Source organism: Physeter macrocephalus, chromosome 11 (genome assembly GCF_002837175.3).
Source record: "Physeter macrocephalus isolate SW-GA chromosome 11, ASM283717v5, whole genome shotgun sequence".
NCBI classification, from domain to species: domain Eukaryota; kingdom Metazoa; phylum Chordata; class Mammalia; order Artiodactyla; family Physeteridae; genus Physeter; species Physeter macrocephalus.
Genome location: NC_041224.1, coordinates 114,069,931 through 114,094,076, shown reverse-complemented (window position 1 = coordinate 114,094,076; position 24,146 = coordinate 114,069,931). Strand labels below are relative to the sequence as shown.

General features: G+C 34.4%; 1 protein-coding gene across 2 annotated transcripts in view; it reads right to left on the bottom strand.

The window, feature by feature from the left end:
- Positions 1 to 24,146, bottom strand: part of SCFD1 (sec1 family domain containing 1) — a 131,171-nt gene that overhangs the window by 52,582 nt on the left and 54,443 nt on the right. For both annotated transcript variants that reach the window (XR_003681874.2, XM_007118118.3), the window contains exons 12-15: positions 23,518 to 23,608; positions 22,277 to 22,350; positions 21,509 to 21,590; positions 2,028 to 2,124 (exon numbers count right to left, since the gene is read on the bottom strand). Coding sequence is in view for 1 of the 2 variants with exons in the window: in XM_007118118.3 (XP_007118180.3) it covers positions 2,028 to 2,124; positions 21,509 to 21,590; positions 22,277 to 22,350; positions 23,518 to 23,608 (344 nt within the window). In the remaining variant the exon portion in view is untranslated. The remainder of the gene's footprint in view (positions 1 to 2,027; positions 2,125 to 21,508; positions 21,591 to 22,276; positions 22,351 to 23,517; positions 23,609 to 24,146) is intronic.

Below are 24,146 nucleotides of genomic sequence, written 5' to 3'. Positions count from 1 at the left end.
AGGCCCGTGAGCCATGGCCGCTGAGCCTGTGCGTCCGGAGCCTGTGCTCCACAAAGGGAGAGGCCACAACAGTGAGAGGCCCGCGTACTGCAAAAAAAAAAAAAAATAAGAGTCATGGAGAAGCCTCTTATTTATCCTCATCCACCAGAGGGCAGACAGCAGAAGCAAGGACTACAATCCTGCAGCCTGTGTAACAAAAACCACATTCACAGAAAGACAGACAAGATGAAAAGGCAGAGGGCTATGTACCAGATGAAGGAACAAGATAAAAACCCCAGAAAAACAACTAAATGAAATGGAGATAGGCAATCATCCAGAAAAAGAATTCAGAATAATGACAGTGAAGATGATCCAGGACCTCAGAAAAAGAATGGAGCTAAAGATCGAGAAGATGCAAGAAATCTTCCAAGAAACAAAAGTCCAGGACCAGACGGCTTCACAGGTGAATTCTATCAAACATTTAGAGAAGAGCTAACACCCATCCTTCTCAAACTCTTCCAAAAAATTGCAGAAGAAGGAACACTCCCAAACTCATTCTACAAGGCCACCATCACCCTGATACCTAAACCAGACAAAGATACTATGAAAAAAGAAAATTACAGACCAATATCACTGATGAATATAGATGCAAAAATTCTCAACAAAATACTAGCAAACAGAATCCAACAGTACATTAAAAGGATTATACATCATGAGCAAGTGGGATTTATCCCAGGGATGCAAGATTTCTTCAATATACGCAAATCATCAATGTGATACACCATATTAACAAATTGAGGAAGAAAAACCATGTGATCATCTCAATAGATGCAGAAAAAGCTTTTGACAAAATTCAACACCCATTTATGATAAAAACTCTCCAGAAAGTGGGCATAGAGGGAAACTACCTCAACATAATAAAGGCATATACAAAAAAAAAAAAAAAAAAAGAAGAAAGAAAAGTCATGTACCACAATGTTCATTGCAGCTCTATTTACAATAGCCAGGACATGGAAGCAACCTAAGTGTCCATCGACAGATGAATGGATAAAGAAGATGTGGCACATATACACAATGGAATATTACTCAGCCATAAAAAGAAACGAAATTGAGTTATCTGTAGTGAGGTGGAGGGACCTAGAGACTGTCATACAGAGTGAAGTAGGTCAGAAAGACAAAAATAAATACTGTATGCTAACACATATATATGGAATCTTAAAAAAAAAAGAAAAAAAAAGGTTCTGAAGAACCTAGAGGCAGGACAGGAATAAAGACACAGACGTAGAGAATGGACTTGAGGACACGGGGAGGCGGAAGGGTAAGCTGGGACAAAGTGAGAGAGTGGCATGGACTTATGTATACTAACCAATGTAAAGTAGATAGCTATTGGGAAGCAGCCGCATAACACAGGGAGATCAGCTCGGTGCTTTGTGACCACCTAGAGGGGTGGGATAGGGAGGGGGGGAGGGAGACGCAAGGGGGAGGAGATATGGGGATATATGTATATGTATAGCTGATTCACTTTGTTATAATGCAGAAACTAACACACCAATGTAAAGCAATTATACTCCAATAAAGGTGTTTAAAAAAAAGTCAATTCCCTAAATATTTAAAACAAAATTCAGTTTTAAATACATCTTTTTAGGAAACTCTTTAGGGTGAAACCAAAGTAATTAGAAACTGCATCACTTAGAGATGCTTGCTTTGAATATTTTACCTTCAATTCTTCCTGGAGCCAGCAGAAATTGAGCTTTAAATGTATCACTTTAAACAAATGAATATAAAAAGTGCTTAAATACCTCCCCCCCCGCCAAAAAAGCACTTACATACCATCAAAGAAAAGTTCAATAAAATAAAATGTAAATCATTTTTCTACCTTAGTAACTGCTGTGCTACAAACTTCTCAACAGGAAATAGCTCATTTAATTATCTCATTAATAGCAAAGATTGTGAGAAAAACAATGATTCTATTCAGATTTTACTCAAATTGAAAATGCTGGATTCATCAGAAGTAAAACTTACATTAACCTCAAATTCATGGTACATACCATCAGGGTCTGATATTATATCTAGAAGAGATTTATCCAGAGTAGTTTTGCTCATTATTTTTTCTTCATATTCAAAATATACATCCAATTTTCTTGCCTGTTTCAAAATAAGTGTCAGATTAGAATACATCAAGTAATAAAAACATACTAAAGGACTCTCAGCTTACAAGTTTCTATTTTCTATGATCAATTTGAAAAACAAATGTTCATTTCTTAGTAGAATTAAAGTTTCTTACTTTTGATCATATAGTTAATGTAAAAAAAATGATAGATTGACTATTATATTTATCATATTTTACTTACAAATTCAGAATTAACTCTGCATGTCATATATTAGCAAAGACAAAAAAATCACACAAATCTCAGTTATTGTATTAATTAGTAACTTACATACAAATAACACTGTATTCCATGCACATTAATGTCAAGTGGTCGTATTACGTTTACTTTTTTAGTGAGTAAATTCAGATATTTTCATCCTAACTGGAAAGTTACCCTAATTGTTTTCAATGGTTTTTAAATAAACTATTTTCCTACTTAATACTTTGAAGTTTAGATAATGGAAAAGTAGTCAAACTTAGCTTTTCTGTAAGGCAGACTTTTCTAATTTAAAATTCATTGATTAAAATTATCCAAATAAAATTAACATGTTAGGATAATCCAAGGTAAATAAAAATTACCGAGTATCTATTAAATTATGCTTCAAATAAGACAAAAGAGAGAAAAGAACATGCTTTACTACTGAAGGTATTACCAATCTAAGTAGAAACCATTCATGAAATAAATGAGAATACTTATGAGATACCAACAAAGAACCAAAATATAAATATAGAATATAAAAAATATATTAAGCTCAGATGATAGAATGAAATAAATAATTAACCAACTGTGGAGAAGGAAGTGATGAGTTTTGAATTGTTTTGAAAGTGATTTGGGGACATGGATAGACAGAGTTCATTTCAGTTAAAGGGATCATACCACGGCATAATCAGAGTGGATAGATCTGAGTGGCAGACTCAGGAGTGATTTCATATATGAGGCAACAGGCAATCAACTAGTCCCTCAATCCCACTCCCCTGCAGTGGCACACAAGGCCAGACAGAGCTTTAAACAGATGAAATATTCCGTTTGAAAATCCAAACAACATGAAAAGGTAAATACATTGAGACCTCTCTTCACTCCTGTCCTTTTCCACCCAATTTCCACCTGCTTCTTTGGATATTCTTTATTTCTCCTATAGTTTTTCACTTTCTCTATGCAAATAGTATCTATACCCTAAGATCCCTCTGCTTTCTGCCACAAAAGGTAATATACTATACTCTTCTGTCCCTTGTTTTCACTCAATATAACCAGTACATGGAGAATTTCCTTATTAGTGAAGTCTAGATAAGAGTTAATAAACTCTGTCAGAGTTTTCCTTGTTATAAATGGCTCTTCATATTCTTCAGATTCCCTGATACAGGAACCATTTTAACTACTGTATAAAGCTACTTTGAATAACAAAGTAGATGAGAGGTGAAGTCCTAGGAATGGAAAAATGTAATATCAAAAATGAACAAAAGAAATAGAAAGGAGATCCTAGGAAAGAGAACATGGTGGTGACTGAATGGAAAGGAAGAGACAGAGATACTTAATAATTAACATGAGAATGTATATGGGAAGGAAGCTAGTGAAAAAAGTCAAAGATAACTTCTGGGGAACTAGGATAATAGTAGTAGGAACTATGTTAACATAAATATTAGATTGGGAAAGGCTAATTATCTGTAGAGTAAAGTTAGGAATGGAAGGGGGAAGGTGATAAAATAAGGTGTTAGGCTGACTTTCGGGCCCTCACAATCTGCTCCAGCCAACTTTTCTGTTTTATCACTATTCACTAGGTTCAGTTCCCTCTAGTCACATCAATTAACTCACTGACTTCCATTAAACGTAGTGTATGCTTTTAATCCTCAAGGCTTAGGCTTGGGTTATACTCTTAGCTTTTTTAAGAATGTATTTCTCCTCCATCACCTGCCCAGTGAATTCTACTCATTTTTCAAGGTCCAGCCTCTTTGCAGCATCTCTGTAACTCTTCAGCCTCTGTTCTTTCCCTTTCCTGCCCCTCCCCCAATCTTCTTCACTGGGAGAATTTATTAATCCCTTAAGTGTGTACTGACAGCACTTTGTACACTTCTCCATAATAATGATCACACCACATTACTGTCTTTGGTTTACCTGTTACCCTTCTAAAACTGTAAACTCCTTAAAGTGTGTCTAATTAATTGTTTAACCCTAGGAGTCTAACACAGCACCTGGCTCATAACAAGAACTTGATAAAATATTTGTTGAATGTCTAAGCTAAGAGCAGGACATATACAGATCAAGTAGTCATCTTTAAAAGTTATGAAAGTAGATAAATGAACTTCTATAAGTGAAAAATGTAAAGAATCAAGTCTTTAGTGATTTAATATATAAAATTAAGTAGGCTAAATGCCATAATGGAATCTAATGTCTGTACCTACATAAATCAATGAAGAAACATGGTTCACTGATTTATGGAGGTACACACATTAGATTCGTTTTGCTCTTCTTGATGTGTTAGCTTACCCCTAGTTTAACTTCTAATTAACAATGGAAACAATTCAAAAACAAGTTAATTTGACTGCTAATGGGTAGTTTCTTTTGAAGGTGATGATAATGTTCTAAAATTGCATTGTGATTATGGTTGCATAACTCTGTGAATATACTAAAAACCAGTAAATTGTACACTTTAAATAGGTGAATTGTATGGTATGTGAATTATATCTCAATAAAGGAGTTAAAGAAAAATAACATAGTATTTCAATATACTGATTGGAAGGGAGCCTCATGTGGGAGAGAAAGGAGTAGAGATTTTCTAATCTGCATGAAAGAACTAGTATCTGTTCAGTATCTATTATGTGCAAGGCACTTTACTTACAGCTATGGCTTTCAAATGTTTTTAAACAGAGAACCTCAGGACCCTCTTTCTCAAACAAATCTTCTGCAGAACCCTAAACATAAAGATACAAGTGACCCATTAAATGTCTCTATTGAGCTCTAGGGTACCAGAGAACAGTGTTTAAGAACTACAAACTTAGATTATCTCATTTAATTCTCCAGATAACACTATGAGCTAGGAATTATTAGTCCCATTTTAAAGATGAAGAAACAGACACAAAGAAACATAAATTTATTCAAGGTTACCAGAGTAGAAGTAGTAGAGAGCTGAGATTCAAATCCAGGTCAGACTCCAATGTACACCACAGACAAAGAGTAGGGAAAATTACATTTTCCTCAAGAACAACTTATTGCTTCCTTTGTATATGCTTTATGAAAGAAAGTATATGTGTCAATTAGTATATATTTGGGGTTTTTTGGTAATACACATAATTTACATATATGTGGTAAAAGGTTACTTTGTCCAGAGACATAATATCTATAGGTTGGTCCTTTTTCACTTTCTTGAAATAAGGGAAAATACTAAGAGAAACAACTTCTGTCCCAAAGATTGATTATTCTTCTACAATATGGATTCAAAGGAGGACAAAAATTGGATAACAAGAGTTATGTGGAAAATAGACAAATTAAAAATATAAAACAAAATAACAAGGTCAAGATAATAAACAGATTTTTGGTAGCTTCAATAAATATCAAGAATAAATGACCAAGAAGGGAATATTACAGAAAAATCAAGGACTATATATGGAATACAAATTATATCTAGTGAATATAAACTCTGAGAGCCATGAATTTCCTAAAAATCCCTTTAGAAGAGCTAAGAGAAGAATCTGATTAAAAAAAATAAATTTTAGTGTTTTTCCTCCCAATTTCAGAGTTATCAGTGGACAATCAGGCTGATGTTTTTCATTTCTCAGTGCACTGTGTCAACATTCACATCAAATTAACCACATATATATGCACTTTATATACATTATCCAACTAAATGTACTGAATTGTCATTTACCTGTAACTGTGTTTATAATTTTGCTAATTTGAAATAAAGTGTAAAGTGTTATGTATATGTCTGTGTGTATGGCATTTTTTGACTGGTGACAGCCAATAGTCTACTGGGTTTAAAAAGAACAAAAGAAGGGACACTTCTAAAAACCCTCAAATCATTCGGGATGTATAAGTAGTATGCATTTCTTGCCTTTTGAGAACCCATTACTTAGGAAGATTTATTGATGACCCATACAGGATATGAAAGGAATTCCTTTTTCCTTCCTACGACTGTGGGGGATTTTTTTCCTTCTCTTTTACCATTCCTCTGTTTATCCTAGCTACAGACACCACCATTCTGGGACTCCCTATTCACTGCTAGCTACAACCTCAGTCATAGACTGAGGTGATGACAAAGAGTAGAGTGGTATTTCTTGGCCTTCCTTCTTCTCCAAGCCCCAATTCTATTCCCTAGTCAGCAGTAAAAGTAAAGACAAGAAGGGATTAGACAGTTATTACTTCCTTTCACTACTAAGAATCCCAATATTCTTCTACCAGTACTTCTTACAGGAGAGAGAGGGGATGATAAACCCTTCTTTGCTGCAACACAACATTTGAAACATTCCAGATTATGAATTAAATAGGGTTTGTAGGACAGGGACCTATCTGCCATGTTAATGTCTATAGGAAAGTATATCCTTAAGCTAAAATGAACTTAGAACTATACTTTTAGGATATAACCTAATCTCCAGTTGAAGATCCTTTATACTCTAGCCTTTTCTTGTTTTTCCTTTCTTTTTTAAATGTGTGGTTCCTATCATCATTCAAGGCTGTTTTGGATAATTCTTCCTCCAGGTGAGTGGCCTCTGTATGCTGTATTATAATAGTCTGTGGTCTGTATATGTCACTAGAGTATAAAGTCTAGATTATACTAAGTTATTTGTTCATTATTTTATGCCTTGTGCCCCGCAAGATGACTGGAATTCTCTAAAACTCAATTGCCTTTCATAATATAACACAATAGCATGTTAATATATTTTTATAGTTATTTAGGTGTATTTTTTGCTGCATTTCATGCCAGTGGGTTTATATGGGTTTGCTAACGTGAAAAATTATGTTGCACTAAAACTGGATGTTCCATGAAAATATTTAAGGTGTTCTATAGCACAGCTGGCTGAGAATATTTATTCTGGAGCATTTGCTCATATGCCACAGTAACTTAGAAATCTTGAATAAAATTCATCATTATACTTCTACCTCACTTCTGTGCAGAGATAGGACAGTATACTGTCAAGGTGAGGAACCTGATTAGGATCTTCAATTTCTACAACAGTCTATCAACCTTACTAGTTAGTTATCTCATTTCCAAATATATGCATTTTTCTCTCTACCAACAACACTGACTTTCTAGCATTCCAGGCCCAAATCAGAAGGCATAACCTCAACTTCTCTGCTATCTAAATCCAGCCAATTTTAAAAAGTGATATTATTATATTATTTAAAGAATGCAAAATATTTCCACTTTAGATACTAAAAATTCTATTCTTAGTGTAAGAAAAAAAAACTAGAATGTTATAAACTTAGACTTTATTACATTGGTCACTCATAAAACTGCCCTCAATGAATTATATTTTAATATTATGCCCTTAACGTTCATTAAGTTGCCATGTAAAATCCATGACAGTAACTGATATTAAAATATTGCATTGTTACACATCACTAAATTTACTCTAGATAATGCCCAATATGAACAATGTCTTTTGTAACATAATACTAAGGAACACTTTGCTTAGAATAAAAAACAAATTCTTTCTGAGAAATTTTTCAAGAATTTAATCGTATCTCTTTACTGTGGTTGCCAGAAAATTCAAAGCCAAATTTGAGAATTACAATTATAACTATATAGAAACTATTGTTTCTATTTCATGATTTTTGCTGTATGTGCTATTCGTGGAAGCTGACTTAAATCTGTTTTAGAATAAGAAAACAAGTTTATTTAATGTATAAATTTATCTTATATATTGACTCCTACTAAAAATATTTAAATTCTAACAAAAATGATCTATGTAATAAGAAATTTTAAATGTATATGAAATGATCTTTATAGATGGCAAATATTAAAATACTAATATTAGCAACCTCATTATAATGAAATACAAAAAATTGCTTTATCTATAATATTTCTGGAGAAAACAGAGGTTTATATGGCACCTGTAAACTATTATGTCTTATTTTATCATAACTCTCAGAAGCATTTAGTTTTATCTCACTAATCTGTTGAACTCTCAAAAGATATACCCAGGAAAAGAACAGCAAATTAAATCCAAGTAAACAGAAGAAAAGAAATGATAAAAATCAGAGCAGAAATCAATGAAATTAAAAACAAGAAATCACTAGAGAAAAATCACTGGAACCAAAAGCTGGTTCTTTGAAATGATCAATCAAATTGGTAAAACTTCTAGCCAGGTTAACTAAGAATAAAGAAGAGAAGACATAAATAGTATCAGAAATGAAAGAGGGGCCATAATTACTGATCCCATGACATTAAAAGGATAATAAAAATATTTTAAACAACTCTGTGCCCATAAATTTGATAACCTAGATGAAATGAACCAATTCCCTGAAAGACACAATCTATCAAAACTCACTTATGGAATGAATAGGCCTATATTATTAAAGAAATTGATCAATAATGAATAGCTTTCCAAAACAGAAAGCATCAGGTCTAGGTGAGTTACTAGTGAATTCTCCCAAATATTTAAGAAAGAAATCATTCCAAATCTCTACAATCTCTTCCAGAAAATAGAATGCCAACGAAGTAGATGTTTTCTTGCTAAGATCAGGAACAAGGTAAAGATGTTCCTTCTCACACTCCTACTCAACCTTGTACTAGAAGTCCTAGCTAATGCAACAAACAAGAAAAGGAAATAAAAAGCATGCAGATTGGGAAGGAAGAATAAAGCTGTCTTTGTTTGCAGATGACACTACTGTCTATGTAGAAAATCCCAAAGAAACACCAAAAAATCTCCTGGAACTAATAAGTGATTATAGCAAGATTGTAGGACACAAGGTTAATATACAAAAGTCAACCGGTTTCCAATGGACAATTGAACTTTGAAATTAAAGGAAATACCATTTTCATTAGTACTCAAAAAGTAAATGAAGAGATATTTCTTATTTATGAATAGGTAGACTCATTATTGTCAAAATGTCAGTTCTTCCTACTTGATCTATAGAGTCAACACAACTCCAGTCAAAATCTCAGCAGGTTATTTGGTGGATATTGACAAACTCATTCTAAGGTTTATATGGAGACAGGAAAGACCCAGAATAGTCAACACATTTTTGAAGGAGGAAAAAAAAAAGGATGGAGGACTGACAACACCTGATTTTAATACTTAACTTAAAAGCTGCAATAATTAAGACAGTGTGGTGTTTGTGGAAAAAAAACCAGACAAATATATCAATGATAGTACAGAAACAGACTCACGCAAATACAGTTGACTAATCTTTGACAGAAGCGCAAATGCAATTCAGTGGAGGAGGAAAGTCTTTTCAACAAATGGTGAAGGAACAACCGGACATCCACATGCAAAAAAAAAATGACATACCCAACACCTTTCACAAAAAGTGACTCAAAATGGATCACAGACCTAAATGTAAATGCAAAACTAAAACTCCTAAAAGATACCAGGAGAAAATTTAGATGACCTGGGTATAGTGATGACTTTTCAGATAGAACACCAAAGGCACGATCCATGAAAGAAATAATTAAAAAGATGGATTTGATTAAAATTAGAGGCCTCTGTTCTGTGAAAGATACTACCAAGAGAATGAGAAGACAAGCCATAGACTGGGATAAGATAATTGCAAAGACACATCCATTAAGGGATTCTAATCACCCCCTCACCAAATACAAAGAACTCTTAAAATTCAGCAATAAGAAAACAAAATACAATTTAAAAATGGGCCAAAGACCTGAACAGACGTTTCACGAAAGAAGACAGGCAGATGGCAAGTAAGTGTATGAAAAGATGCTTCACATCGTATGACATCAGAAAAATGCAAATTAAAATAAGACACACTTGGGACTTCCCTGGCAGTCCAGTGGTTAAGACCCCACCCTTCCAATGCAGGGGGCGTGGGTTCGATCCCTGGTCGGGGAACTAAGATCCCACATGCTGCTGCAGAGCAGCCAAAAATAAAATAAATAAATAAAATTAAATAAATAATAAAAGTATGTACATGTAATAACCTATAAGGGGAAAGAATCTGAAAAAAAGTGTGTATATAACTGAATCACTGTGCTGTACACAGGAAACTAACACGACATTGTATATAAATCAACTATACTTCAATAAAAATAAAGCATGTACAAAAAATAGGTCATCATATATAAAAAAAAAGACACACTACATACCTATCAGAATGACTAAAATCCAACATTGGCAACACCAGATGCTGGTGAAGATATGAAGCAACAAGAACTCTCATTCACTGCTGATGGGAATGCAAAATGGTACAGCCACCTTGGAAGACAGTTTGGCAGTTGGCAGTTTTTTACAATTCTAAACATACTTTGGCCATATGATCCAGCAATCATGCTCTTAGATATTTACTGGAAGGAGTTGAAAACTTATGCCCACCCCAATACCATCACATGGATGTTTATAGCAGCTTTATTCATAAATGCCAAGAGTTGGGAGCAACCAAGATGTCCTTCAATAACTGAATGAATAAATAAACTATGGTACATCCAGACAATGGAATATTAATTAGCAATAAAAAGAAATGAGCTATTAAGTCATGAAGACACAGAAGGGTCTTAAATGCATTTTACTAAATAAAAGAAACTACTCTGAAAAAGTTACATACTGTATGATTCCAACTACCTGATATTCTGGAAAACAATACTGTGGAGACAGTAAAAAATCAGTGGTTGTCAGGGATGTGGGGGGAGGAAAGAAGGGATATATAGGTGGAGCACAGGGGATTTTAGAGCAGTTGAACAGTATGATATTGTAATGATGGATACATGTCATTATACATTTGTCAAAACCCACAGAATGTACAACACAAAGAGTGAACCCTAATGTAACTACAGACTTTAGTTGGTATTAATAATGTATTAATATTGGCTTATCAACTGTAACAAATGTACCACATTAATGCAAGAGATTAATAACAGGGGAAACTGGGGACAGGTGGGTAAGAAGATACATGGAAATCCTCTGTACTTTTCACTCATTTTCCTGCAAACATAAAACTGCTCTAAAAAATAGTCTTATTAATTAAAAAAAAACTAAAGCCAAAAAAGACATGCATCTAATGTAAAACAAAAGAAAGGGTCACATTTAATGAAGAGTGTTTGCAATATCTTGGGAAGATTTGTGTAGCTTTGAATAATAACATCTTTCACTTTTACTGCTCCATAGATATTACATAAAATAACTCAAACCAAGGGAAAACAACATAGATATGATTTTGCATGTGCTTCAAAAAAAAGATAGCTTTAGGAGTGTAGTCTTACACTGACAATGAATACACAAAGTATATAATACATACATATATTTGTATGTATTCATGTTCGCTACTACAGTCAATAAGTAACCCTAGTATGCAATTTTTCTTGAGGTATTTATTGGTATTTCAACATAACTGACCTTTAAAACAAACCCATTATTTTAAAAAGTATACTTGTTTTATGAAACAATTTAAAAGTTCACTAAATTTTCACTTCCTGTTTAAGCATTCATGGACATAAAAGACTAAGCCAACTGAGTATTTTTTAAATGAATGAATAAACACATTGAATGGTCAAATATTTTAATAAGACAACTGGGGTTCCCTACTTCTACTTTTTGCTTGTTTACATTACTTTTGAACCCATGGTTACTCTAAAGGGATTATAAAAGAGCAAAACCATTCTCATTACATTTTTGGTGATTATGTTTCAAGGAACTACAGCACGGTAGACAGAGTACGGGATTTAAATGTCAAAAGCCAAAGTTCAAGTTCAGGCTCTGGCAGTTGGTCTCAAGTCATGTACTCAGTATCTCTGAGATTTGTTTTCCTCCGTAGAATGAGAGAACATATCTATTATGTTAAATTATCTGATATACAAGTGCACAAAAGAAGTTTGTTCTCTTTAAAAGGAAAAAAATACATCACATGTTCATATTTTTCAGCCAACAATCATGATCTGAGGATGCTACGTTTAATAATAAGATATTTGTGAAGTATAAAGCACTCTATAAGGCACTGTAGTAAAAACACGTTCATTTACATAGTATCTTAAAATACATGTTTTTTAAAGGTACTCTAGGACTCACATAACAATCAGGGTGTAAATATTTTCACTCGATTAAAATAAGAACCGTCTACAGAACTGTACATTGTAGGTGATCAATAAATACAGAGAAAAGAAAGCAAAAAAGGCAGTATCAGAAGGAGTCAGGTAAAAGAATGCAAAATTCTTTAAGGCATTTCTTTAAATGAAACATTTCTTGACTTTACTTGATAAACTGAACAGGACTGAAACTGAATAACAATGAAAAATGGTATGGTAAAGAGATAACAAGACAAAACACAAAAAGTTCCAGGTTTGAGTTCCAATTCTGCCATTAACTAGGGGAACATTTAACCTTTTCTGGAGATATGAGAAGTGTATCTTATTTCCTTCACTGATTAAATGAAGAATATTTCACAAAACATGTTCTGCAGAATGCTAGTTCTCAGAGTTGGTTATAAGAAATAATCCCTAGAGGTGTTCCAAAGTCAACGGAGTTTGAGAAATATGGGCTAAATAAGTTTTTAAAATGCATATATTGGGCTTCCCTGGTGGCGCAGTGGTTAAGAATCCACCTGCCAATGCAGGGGACACGGGATTGAGCCCTGGTCTGGGAAGATCCCACGTGCTGTGGAGCAACTAAGCCCGTGTGCCATAACTACTGAAGTCTGCGCGTCTAGAGCCCATGCTGCGCAACAAGAGAAGCCACCACAATAAGAAGCCCATGCTATGCAACAAAGAGTAGCCCCCGCTCGCCGCAACTAGAGAAAGCTCGTGTGCAGCAACGAAGACCCAATGCAGCGAAAAATAAATAAATAAATAAACTAAAAAAAAATAAAATGTGTATATTATACTGCATTATGAATCTCCAAGAGGGGGATACAGTAAATTTTATTTTTAACATTAGTTAACCAAGGAAGAAACCTCACTAATTTGTGGAATCTACTAAAAACTCTGTCCCACGGTTCCTTCTAGCTTGAAAATCCTAGTTCCACAGGAGGTTCGTGAAGGACTTTGGAAAGTGGTGCTACAGGACTGAGAAATTATAAGGGCTATGTTTGATTTTTTACTTTCTAGTTTGATTTGTATATCTCTGGTGCTCATGAATTATTCTCTATTCTGCTATTCTATGTGTTGTCATTGTAAGTGACCTCAAATTCTGTAGAACAAGTCAAGGTATAAATAAATAAATAAAATGTGAGAAATCTATTTAAAAAAGTAAGGAATGCATCTGTCCTCTCCTTTTATTTTAAACATTTGACTGTTCATCTCAATTCTGCTTCTACTCTCTGCATTTAACCTATTGCATATTCCTATAAGGGAAAAGTCTGTAAAAAACTCCCGGGTTTACCCACTCATAAATTATGTAGCATATTCTCTGTTTCTTAATATTCTATGTCACTTGAAACACAATGCCAAAAATTCACATTACCAAAATTAGTCTTTGGCTTTCTCAATGACTTAATTAAAATCTGTTTTCTTACCTGTAAAAGACCTGAAATAGATGAACACTAAGCCTTGTTTGAATTTTTCACTTTTATTGATGTATGACATACAATACACAGAATTTGTTAAGTTTTAACATATGTATATACCCATGAAACCATGAACACAATCCAAACACTGAACACATCATTCATCACCCACGGAAATTTTCTCAATGTACTTCTTTCCTTTTGGCTCTCCAACACCCTTTTCTATGTCCTGTTTTCTGTCACTACAGATTAGCTTGCATTTTTATGAATTTTATGTAAATGCAATTGTAGATTATGTACTTTTTTTGTGTGTGTGTGGCTTCTTTCACTCAGTGTAATTACTCTGAGATTCATCCATTCATCTTTCACTCAGTGCAATTACTCTGAGATTCATCCAACAATACATACTGTATGTACTAATAGTACCTTCCTTTTAATTGTAGAATATCCCATTGTATAGATATACCATCATTTGTTCATTCAGTTCGCCTGTTGATAGACATTTGGGTTGTTTCCAGTTTTGGGCTATGACAAAGAGCTGCTATAAATATTCATGTACAATGAACGTATATGCTTTCATTTATCTTGAGTAAACGCCTAGGAGTAGAATGGCTGGAGCATGTAATGGGTTTGTGTTTAACATTTTAAGGAACAGAGATACTGCTTTCCAAAGTGGGTGTACCATTTTACATTCCTACCAGCAATATATGAGAGTTCTACCTCTTCTGCATCCTTGCCAAAGGTTGGCATGATCAGTATTTTAAATTTTAGACATTTTAATAGATGTATAGAGGTATCTCACTATGGTTTTAGTTGTATTTTTCTAATGATTGTTGACACTGAACTTATTTGTCACCCGTGTATCTTTTTGAGTCAAATCTTTTACCCCTTTAAAAATTGGGTTGTTCCAAAGAAGATATACAGATCGCCAACAAACACATGAAAGAATGCTCAACATCATTAATCATTAGAGAAATGCAAATCAAAACGACAATGAGATATCATCTCACACCGGTCAGATTGGCCATCATCAAAAACTCTAGAAATAATAAATGCTGGAGAGGGTGTGGAGAAAAGGGAACCCTCTTGCACTGCTGGTGGGAATGTAAATTGATACAGCCACTATGGAGAACAGTATGGCGGTTCCTTAAAAAACTACAAATAGATCTACCATACGACCCCGCAATCCCACTACTGGGCATATACCCTGAGAAAACCATAATTCAAAAAGAGTCATGTACCAAAATGTTCATTGCAGCTCTATTTACAATAGCAAGGACATGGAAGCAACCTAACTGTCCATCAACAGATGAATGGATAAAGAAGATGTGGCACATATATACAATGGAATATTACTCAGCCATAAAAAGAAATGAAACTGAGTTATTTGTAATGAGGTGGATAGACCTGGAGTCTGTCATACAGAGTGAAGTAAGTCAGAAGGAGAAAAACAAATACCGTATGCTAACACATATATATGGAATCTAAGAAAAAAAAATGTCATGAAGAGATTAGTGGTAGGACAGGAATAAAACACAGACCTACTAGAGCATGGACTTGAGGACATGGGGAGGGGGAAGGGTAAGCTGTGACGAAGTGAGAGAGTGGCAGGGACATATATGCACTACCAAATGTAAATTAGATAGCTAGTGGGAAGCTGCCGCATAGCACAGGGAGATCACCTCTGTGCTTTGTGACCACGAGAGGGGTGGGATAGGGAGGGTGGGAGGGAGGGAGACGCAAGAGGGAAGAGATATGGGAACATATGTATATGTATAACTGATTCACTTTGTTGTAAAGGAGAAACTAACACACTATTGTAAAACAGTTATACTCCAATAAAGATGTTAAAAAAAAATTGGGTTGTTCATTTTCCCTTTATTGAGTTTTGAGAAGTCTTTATTTCTATGAATTTAACGTTTATGAATCTATTAAACTGAGTCTTGCTAAATGACAATGCTTCATCTTCATGAAAGCAGATGGCAGAAAAGTGAGAGCAAAAAGCTAGGAAAAGGTAATTTCACACTTTGTTTTTTGAGGATGTGGAAGTAGCCTCCAGAAATTCATAGTGAGTAAGAAACTGAAGGATATTTCACTCATTCAAGAGCTGTCTTTGGTCATACTTGGAGTAAAGAAAACTTTAAGTTCTGATAGTGACTAATCATAATTGGGATGAAAAGAGGTAGAAGATAGTGACAGAATGTCCATTGGGGACTTCCTGCTACAAGATATATTTTTCCCTGCCTTGAAGAAAAGACACCAAGGTCATATGAACATTCACTTGATATGTGTACTGGACAAGAGATCATTTAAAAGAGATCAGTTAAAATCCAGCCAGAGAAATGTTCTGATTTATAGTACAGTAAAATTTCTTCCCTACTGTGATCAGGAGAGTAGTGATCAGTTAATCAAAGTCAGTTAATGTAAAGAATAAAAAAGGACCTGTGTTGTATATAAACATTTTAAACACTACCTTTTAACTTAAGGTCTAAAATGTATAATTGTCTGTCAATCTTGACATAGATACAAGACCTTTCCCTTGAGTACCGAGGTTCACTGACTGAAATTTGTTTCTTTCTTGCATAATGCATACCTATAAGGGATCACCTACAACTTCTAGTTTGTTTCTTTTAAGTGAAATAAAAAAATTTATAAACATTTACAAAGCAATTTTAGTGTTTTTCAAGATTTTCTAATGTCTTACAGTTTTTCTGTGTTTTTTTTTACCTGCTACTAAATTAAGCAATAATTAAATCACCATCTTCATTGAGTCTAAGGCATGTAACTTAGTTTTATAGAAACAATCCTCTTTTGCTACTCATATCATTGACATAAACAGATTGGAATCAAATACAAATAACTATTTGGTAAGCAAAAAATTCAACTTGCAAACATACTAGCTGTGAAATGTCAGCATGTCAATAATGTGGCCAGCAACCACTGTTTTACCAAGGGAATAAAGGGCATCAGCTAATCTGATGTGTTGACTCGTGAAGATCAGTTCAGTTTCTACTTTATTTTGAAAGCTTATTTTCCCCTAAGAAAGATAGTGAAGTTGAACCAAAGAAAAATTAGTTCCCTGAAGGAGGGGCTCCAGTTAAAAGCTAGCATCGCTAGCAAGGGCTAAACCTTGTTCAGAGTGTAGACCTAAAGGCAGTACATGTCTGCTTGACCAGATGATGTCTTTAGATCTAACTGGGTACCTCTTAACTTTCTCTACAAGAAGAACAAAAATTAAGATTCAGCACCAATGAAGCCTTGATCCACAACAACTTATTAACAGCTAATTCTTTGCCGGCTACCTCGGGAAGGAGCATTCAGATGTAACAGCATTAGGGGAAAGAGCATATAATGCCATTTCTCTCTCTCATCTACTATGACTTACAGCTAGGTAACTTTTCCTTTTCTTAGGTTTCTGACGCTAGAGAGTAATTAATTCAGTGCGATTATGCAGGTGAGACAATAATTAAAATAAATTAAAATTTGTCTACAAATTATTTAAGTAATCTCAGAATCCATTCTGTAACAACCAGAAAGTGGGGGAAAATCTTATTTGTATTAGAAATGAAAAAATTGCTAAAGAGGTTTCAAAAGATAAGGTTTACTTTAAACAAATGAGGATTCAACAATTTAATCTATTAGACCAACGTTAACTACCCAAACCACTAAAATCCTTAGAAAATCAATACATTTACATGATAATATTTGCCAAACTTGTTGCAAACTGCTGTGCTCCTTCTATCTTTCCACTGAAACATCAACTACTGGATAACTGCCAGGACTTCTCTTCTAGTATTCTGCTTCAGAAAATCATCTAAAGAAATGTAAGAAGCAGCTATAATCGAAACACCCCAAAAGAATATGCAAAATTGCGGTAAAGACAAATACCAATAGAAGTGTTCTGAGATCTCTGCATTAAAAGTCATAATATTCTTGCTAATAATAAGTATTTACTACTCAGGTGAATAAATGTTTACAAAGAAATAAAGCTCAGGTGGTCAACAAATTCTAATGAAAAGAGTAAGAGATGATAGGGGGGTGGGATGAATTGGGAGATTGGGATTGACATATATACACTATTGATACTATGTATAAAACAGATAACTAATGAGAACATACTGTATAGCACAGGAAACTCTACTCAATGCTCTGTAGTGACCTAAATGGGAAAGAAAACCAAAAAAGAGGGGATATATGTATACATATGACTGATTCACTTTGCTGTACAGCAAGAAACTAACACAACATTGTTAAGCAACTATACTCCAATAAAAATTAAAAATAAAAAAGAGATAATGGAGAAAAATACTTCTTTAATTATTATTAACATTATATAGCCAGGGGCAGATGGTGTAACATAATAATGGCACAAATAAACATGCCACTTAAAAGTAAATATTTTAAAACTGGAAATTTAATAATTATGAAAAAGTGTAAGAAAAAAATTTTTAACTAGAAGTAATGAGAAAAAATGGAAACAATAGCATTTATGTGCTAGTTTTGACAAGGGAGAATAACTTAAGAAAGATGGTTAACACTAAAACAGGACTCTTCACAGAAGACATCCCAATTTTTCTATACTAATAGAATTTCTTTTTATTTATTTATTTATTTATTTATTTAATTTTTGGCTGCATTGGGTCTTTTGTTGCTGCCCGTGAGCTTTTCTCCAGTTGCAGTGAGCAGGGACTACTCTTCGTTGTGGTGCGCGGGCTTCTCATTGGGTGGCTTCTCTTGTTGCAGAGCACAGGATCTAGGCGCACGGGCTCAGTAGTTGTGGCTCACAGGCTCTAGAGAGCAGGGCAGTAGTTGTGGCACACAGGTTTAGTTGCTCCGCGGCATGTGGGATCTTCCCGGACCAGGGCTCGAACCTGTGTCCCTGCATTGGCAGGCAGATTCCTAACCACTGAGCCACCAGGGAAGCCCTAATAGAATTTCTTATATCAGAATAACTCAGAGTATGTGGCTTATTAAATATAACTATAATTTATATGTAAATATTTAAATAAATATGCTCCTTTATCTATGATTTTTAAAAAAACTTCTAATATTAATTGGGTTTCCTAGAATAATCCAATGAGGAATACTGTGTTCTATACATGACATTATTTTCCCTCTGCAAGTGAATGACCTTATATATAATGTCCTTTATAGTTTCTTTATATCAGATCCTATTAGGAATATGGTGTCTTCCTTGAGTTACAGCACAAAAATTATTCCAAAATATGTAGATTTTATATACAAGTATTTAACACCCTGAATGACAAATTAATTTCTTAGCATAAGATGCTCTGCCAGACAATTAGCAGCCCTGGAAGAAACAAGTTCCTTTATAAAGAAAGCCAAGCAACCAGGTCTCAAAGCAGAATTTTTGGGTCAGGCATGGTGGCTTATTAAAGTATCTCAGACAGATGGCATCTATTAGGACAAAGTGATTCTCAAAAACTCATATACAATCATAAATAAGCATCATAAAGAACTTCGTAGGCAAATTTTGCCTTAAAAAACACCATTTTTCACCTAGCCAGGTATAATAGCCATCTTCCAGTTCTCCACTTACTTCCAGAACTCACCCATCCCTCACACAGCTCAGACCATTCTCTTGTTAAAACATAAATCAGATCATGGCATTAACCTCATCATACTTAAATCCCTATTTCTCTTGACCCCACAGTCTATCACTCTTTCTCTTCTCACTATAAGTACATTAGTCTTCTTCGAGGTCCTCCAAAACAATTTGTTCCTGCCTTAAGGCCTTTGCAGCACATATTAGTCCCTCTGCCTGGAATACGTGGCCCTGAAATTTTCACTAACTGGCTTCTTTGTGTGATTCGGGTCTCAATTAAAACATCACCTTATCAAAGGTGATTTCCTTTGATGGTGATTTCACTTACTCTAGAACAGCCCTCTGAGGCAGTGTCTATCATATCACATCACCCTAATTTGGTGTTTTCATAACACCTAAATGCCTGACGTTGTCCTGTTTTCTAATTTGCTTACTTTGTTTGTTGTCACTACTATATTATTAGCTCCAAGAGAACAAAGAACTTTTCTGTCCTGTTTATTACAGAATCTCTAGGGCCCAGCACAACACCTACAGAGCCACTTAAACATAATTGAGTAAGTAAATTACTTTAACCAGAATTTTCTCAAACCATATGCTCTAGTCTCTGACCTACAGTATATTCATATAAATTTGTGGCAGGATAATGTTTGTAAAGTTTTATGAATAAGATAAAACTGTGCACTTTCCATTGGTATGATAATTAGTTACTTTGGGTTACACAATTCAGTCTGGAAGTAGAAGCTAATCTTGGCACTTTCCTGGTTTTACAACTGTGAGAACTGAAGTCAGAAAGTAAAATATAAGAATTAATAATCATTTAATAATGAAAAAAATTAATGAAAAAACTATATGTCAAAAAAATCCACGGAACAGTTTAAATCTCAAGGTACATACAGGACTATTAACAACTGTCATAAACAGCATGTAATCAGGAAACATTTGTTTAAGGATCATAAGATCTTGATTACATAATTATAGTTCAGTAGATGTAAAACAGAACCTATATTCTGTTTTAATGCAATAAATTTTTGTTTAACTTTTTATATTAGATTCATAGTCTTCATATTTAGCCTTGTAAGCAAAGTCTTTACTTTCCTAGTGAAGTAAATTCTCAATATAGCTCTCTGTTGCATTTTACCAGTTATATATATTATCTCCACAGGAGACAATGATCTCAGATAAAAAAATTTGATCAGCGTTTTCCCACTTTACAGAGATGCAACATATGGAAGTGAAAATAGCAGCAGCAGAAATCATCTATAGACTGCTCAATTATGTTTCTATTCCTGTAGGTACATGAAAACAGCAAGCATCACTACCAAGATGTGGGGAAAAAAAAAATCGGGTTGTCAGCTTAATAGAAATTATGCAGGTTTAAATTCTATGCTGTACAATGTCCATTATCTATCTATATTAGCTCCTTTCTAATGCTCTAAGGCTTTTAAAATTATTAAAAAAGAAAAATGTTTAATCCTCTTTTCCATAAATCCAAGTTGTTATCAATACTTTGTACAGGAAGCAAGCATATTCAGCTTTTTTACATTGCTTTTTCAAATGTATCATCTCAAATGGAAAGTAGGGGTCAGTAATAGTCACATTCTAGTATACCATCAATCTGTTACTGGAATTCAGTTCCAGGTCCAGAGAATAAATGACAGTAGAATACTGAAGAATGGATTCAGTCCAGCTGATAAAGAGTTACCATGAATGAAGTAATGAGAAAAAAGAACTATGATAACAACATACAGAATATCCAATACATTTGTTTCAAAATCACAGTACAGCAGGTAACAGTAAGAAGAAATAATGCTAACAGACTAATCTAAAACTAAACAGTTCAGAACCAAGTTACATAATGAAGTGATGTTATTAATAGATATTTTAGATAGTACTATAGTAAAAGGGATGTCTAAATCTGTATTACTGATGTTTAGATACAGGTCTACTATTAACAAAGTAATACGATAAAACGTAATAAAAATATCACAGATGCTAACTTCTCTTTACTGAACATGTGACCTTGGGCAAATCACTAATCTTCCTGGATTGGTTTCCTCATTTGCAAAAATGAAGGTAATAATGCTGCCTTCAATAATTATATCTCTTAACATTACAGTGAGGGCTCAACGAAATAATGAATATGAAAGAATCTTACAAAGTCTAAAACCCTACAAAAATAGTAGCTATATTGTGGGGAAGGAAAAGCTAAATTTACCTTTATATGTTCTAAAACAGCAGTGGCAACATTTGTATGGAGATCAATAAGTCTTTTTTTTTCAAGGAGTTCTGGCAAAGAACTACAAGTATCAAAAAATTGAAAATTAACCATTAAATTCTCTAAGGAAATGACATAAATTTTAATAAAACACACATCTGGTTGCTTCCTCTGAGGATACTTGGAACAGTTAAAACAGGGACAAAATTACATGTTAAACTATCAACTGAACTTAATCTCTAGGCTTGAACACATATAGTATTTACCACTTTAATACAGTTGAAATGCTTATTTTAAAATAACCTGCCTCCCAAATATCATTATTCTACCATTTAAATTTCTGATTCCAAAATTTGGAGGTTTAGAATAAAATCAGATTAAAGTGAAGTTTCTAAAACACGAAACTCTCTCTCCTTGATGGCATTTAAAGTATGAAAAAGATACTGCTTAAACTTTAGCTAATAAAGTAATAGCAGCAATGACAAAATTAACAATAACTCACCTTACTTTATCAGCGATACTATCTCGGTGGCAAAATTACCCCCATTATACAATTCTAACTAGTAAAAGGAACAAATGATCTGCTATATAAAAAGGAGGGAACTTAAATCAGCTTGAACATATTAAAAACACAATTTAGTTCTTTAGTCTTAAAGGTATATGCTATTACTATTATTTCTTATCATGAAAAATATTAATCAATTTTTTAATCTCCAAAATAAATCTTATCAACAGAAAGATTTCAAAGAGGATAAACTGCCTACTTACCTAACGGCTGATGTTAACTTAGCAGTATTGTCAGACAGCATACTTATGGCTCCTTCATCTTCCCCTTCTAGTCCCTGGAAGGAAAAAAAGGTCCCAGTAACTACTCAGAAATCCCAAGCGCAAGCATGAAAATCAATATATTCCTAAGATCACTGATAAACAGTAAGATTCTGGACACCCAGGATAATAATTCTTCCCTTCTAAGGAGCAAGCATCTGCATTTTTGACAGTTATAGAAAAGTTCTAGTCACCACCAGTCTAATGAATGGTTGGATGACTAAAAAAAGGACCACCTGGCATTTTCAGATAAAGAAATAGGACCAGAGACTTCCCTGGTGGCACAGTGGTTAAGAATTCACCTGCCTATGCAGAGGACATGGGTTCGAGCCCTGGCCCAGGAAGATCCCACATGCCGCGGAGCAACTAAGCCCATGCGCCACAACTACTGAGCCTGCGCTCTAGAGTCCGCGAGCCACAACTACTGAGACCATGTGCCACGACTACTGAAGCCCGTGCGCCTAGAGCCCGTGCTCCATAACAAGAGAAGCCACTGCAATGAGAAGCCCATGCACCGCAACAAACAGTAGTCCCCGCTCGCCATAACTAGAGAAAGCCCACGCGCAGCCAAAAATAAATAAATTTATTTAAAAAAAGAAAAAAGAAAAAGATGTAGGCCCAGAGACTTGCCACAGGTCACATAGTAATAAATAGTACAGCTGAAATTTGAAGTTAGATCAAAAATATAGTAAAATGAGCAGCACTGGAACATATATCTCTAAAATATACTCACATTATATATTTTTTCAAATCATAAATTCATATTATTTTTTTAAAGAGTTCACTCTTCTTAGAACTTAGATTTCTTTTTAAAAAAGATCTTTTATGTAAGTTGAGAATATTTTTTTTTGTTATTAAAGCAATGAATGGCCTTGATTTATTTATTTATCTTTTTTCGGTATGCGAGCCTCTCACTGTTGTGGCCTCTCCCGTTGCGGAGCACGGGCTCGGGACGCGCAGCTCAGCGGCCATGGCTCACGGGCCCAGCTGCTCCGCGGCATGTGGGATCTTCCCGGACTGGGGCATGAACCCGTGTCCCCTGCATCGGCAGGTGGACTCTCAACCACTGCACCACCAGGGAAGCCCCGGCCTTGAATTTTTGTAAGGAAAAAAAGTTAACCTCTTTCTCCCTCTGGATGTCCTTCTGCTTCCCTATATTTCCAGGAAAGTAAACAGAATCTTACCATAATGCTTTTAAGTCGTTTAACCTCATCTTCCTGTGCTCTGTAAGACTCTAGTTCTTGCTGAACTGATTCTGCAACTTCTGGGAATGGACTGAAACAGTATTGCACAAGAGGAACTATAAGTATGAGATTAGAAGATTGATTTTTGTGTGAATTTTGAAATATATACAATGAGGATTGATTATTATTTCAAATGTATTCATTTAGATTTGAATGTATATTATATATAACACAGGCAGAAAACATTTAGGATAAATACTACTATATATCCTTGTGATATCCATTTACATTGTAAATACTATTTCTTTAAAATGCATATCATATGACAAAGGATTAATCTCCAAAATTTACAAGCAACTCATGCAGCTCAATAACAAAAAAACAAACAACCCAATCCAAAAATGGGCAGAAGACCTAAATAGACATTTCTCCAAAGAAGATATACAGATTGCCAACAAACACATGAAAGAACGCCCAACATCATTAATCATTAGAGAAATGCAAATCAAAACCACAATGAGATATCATCTCAAACCGGTCAGAATGGCCATCATCAAAAACTCTAGAAACAATAAATGCTGGAGAGGGTGTGGAGAAAAGGGAACACTCTAGCACTGCTGGTGGGAATG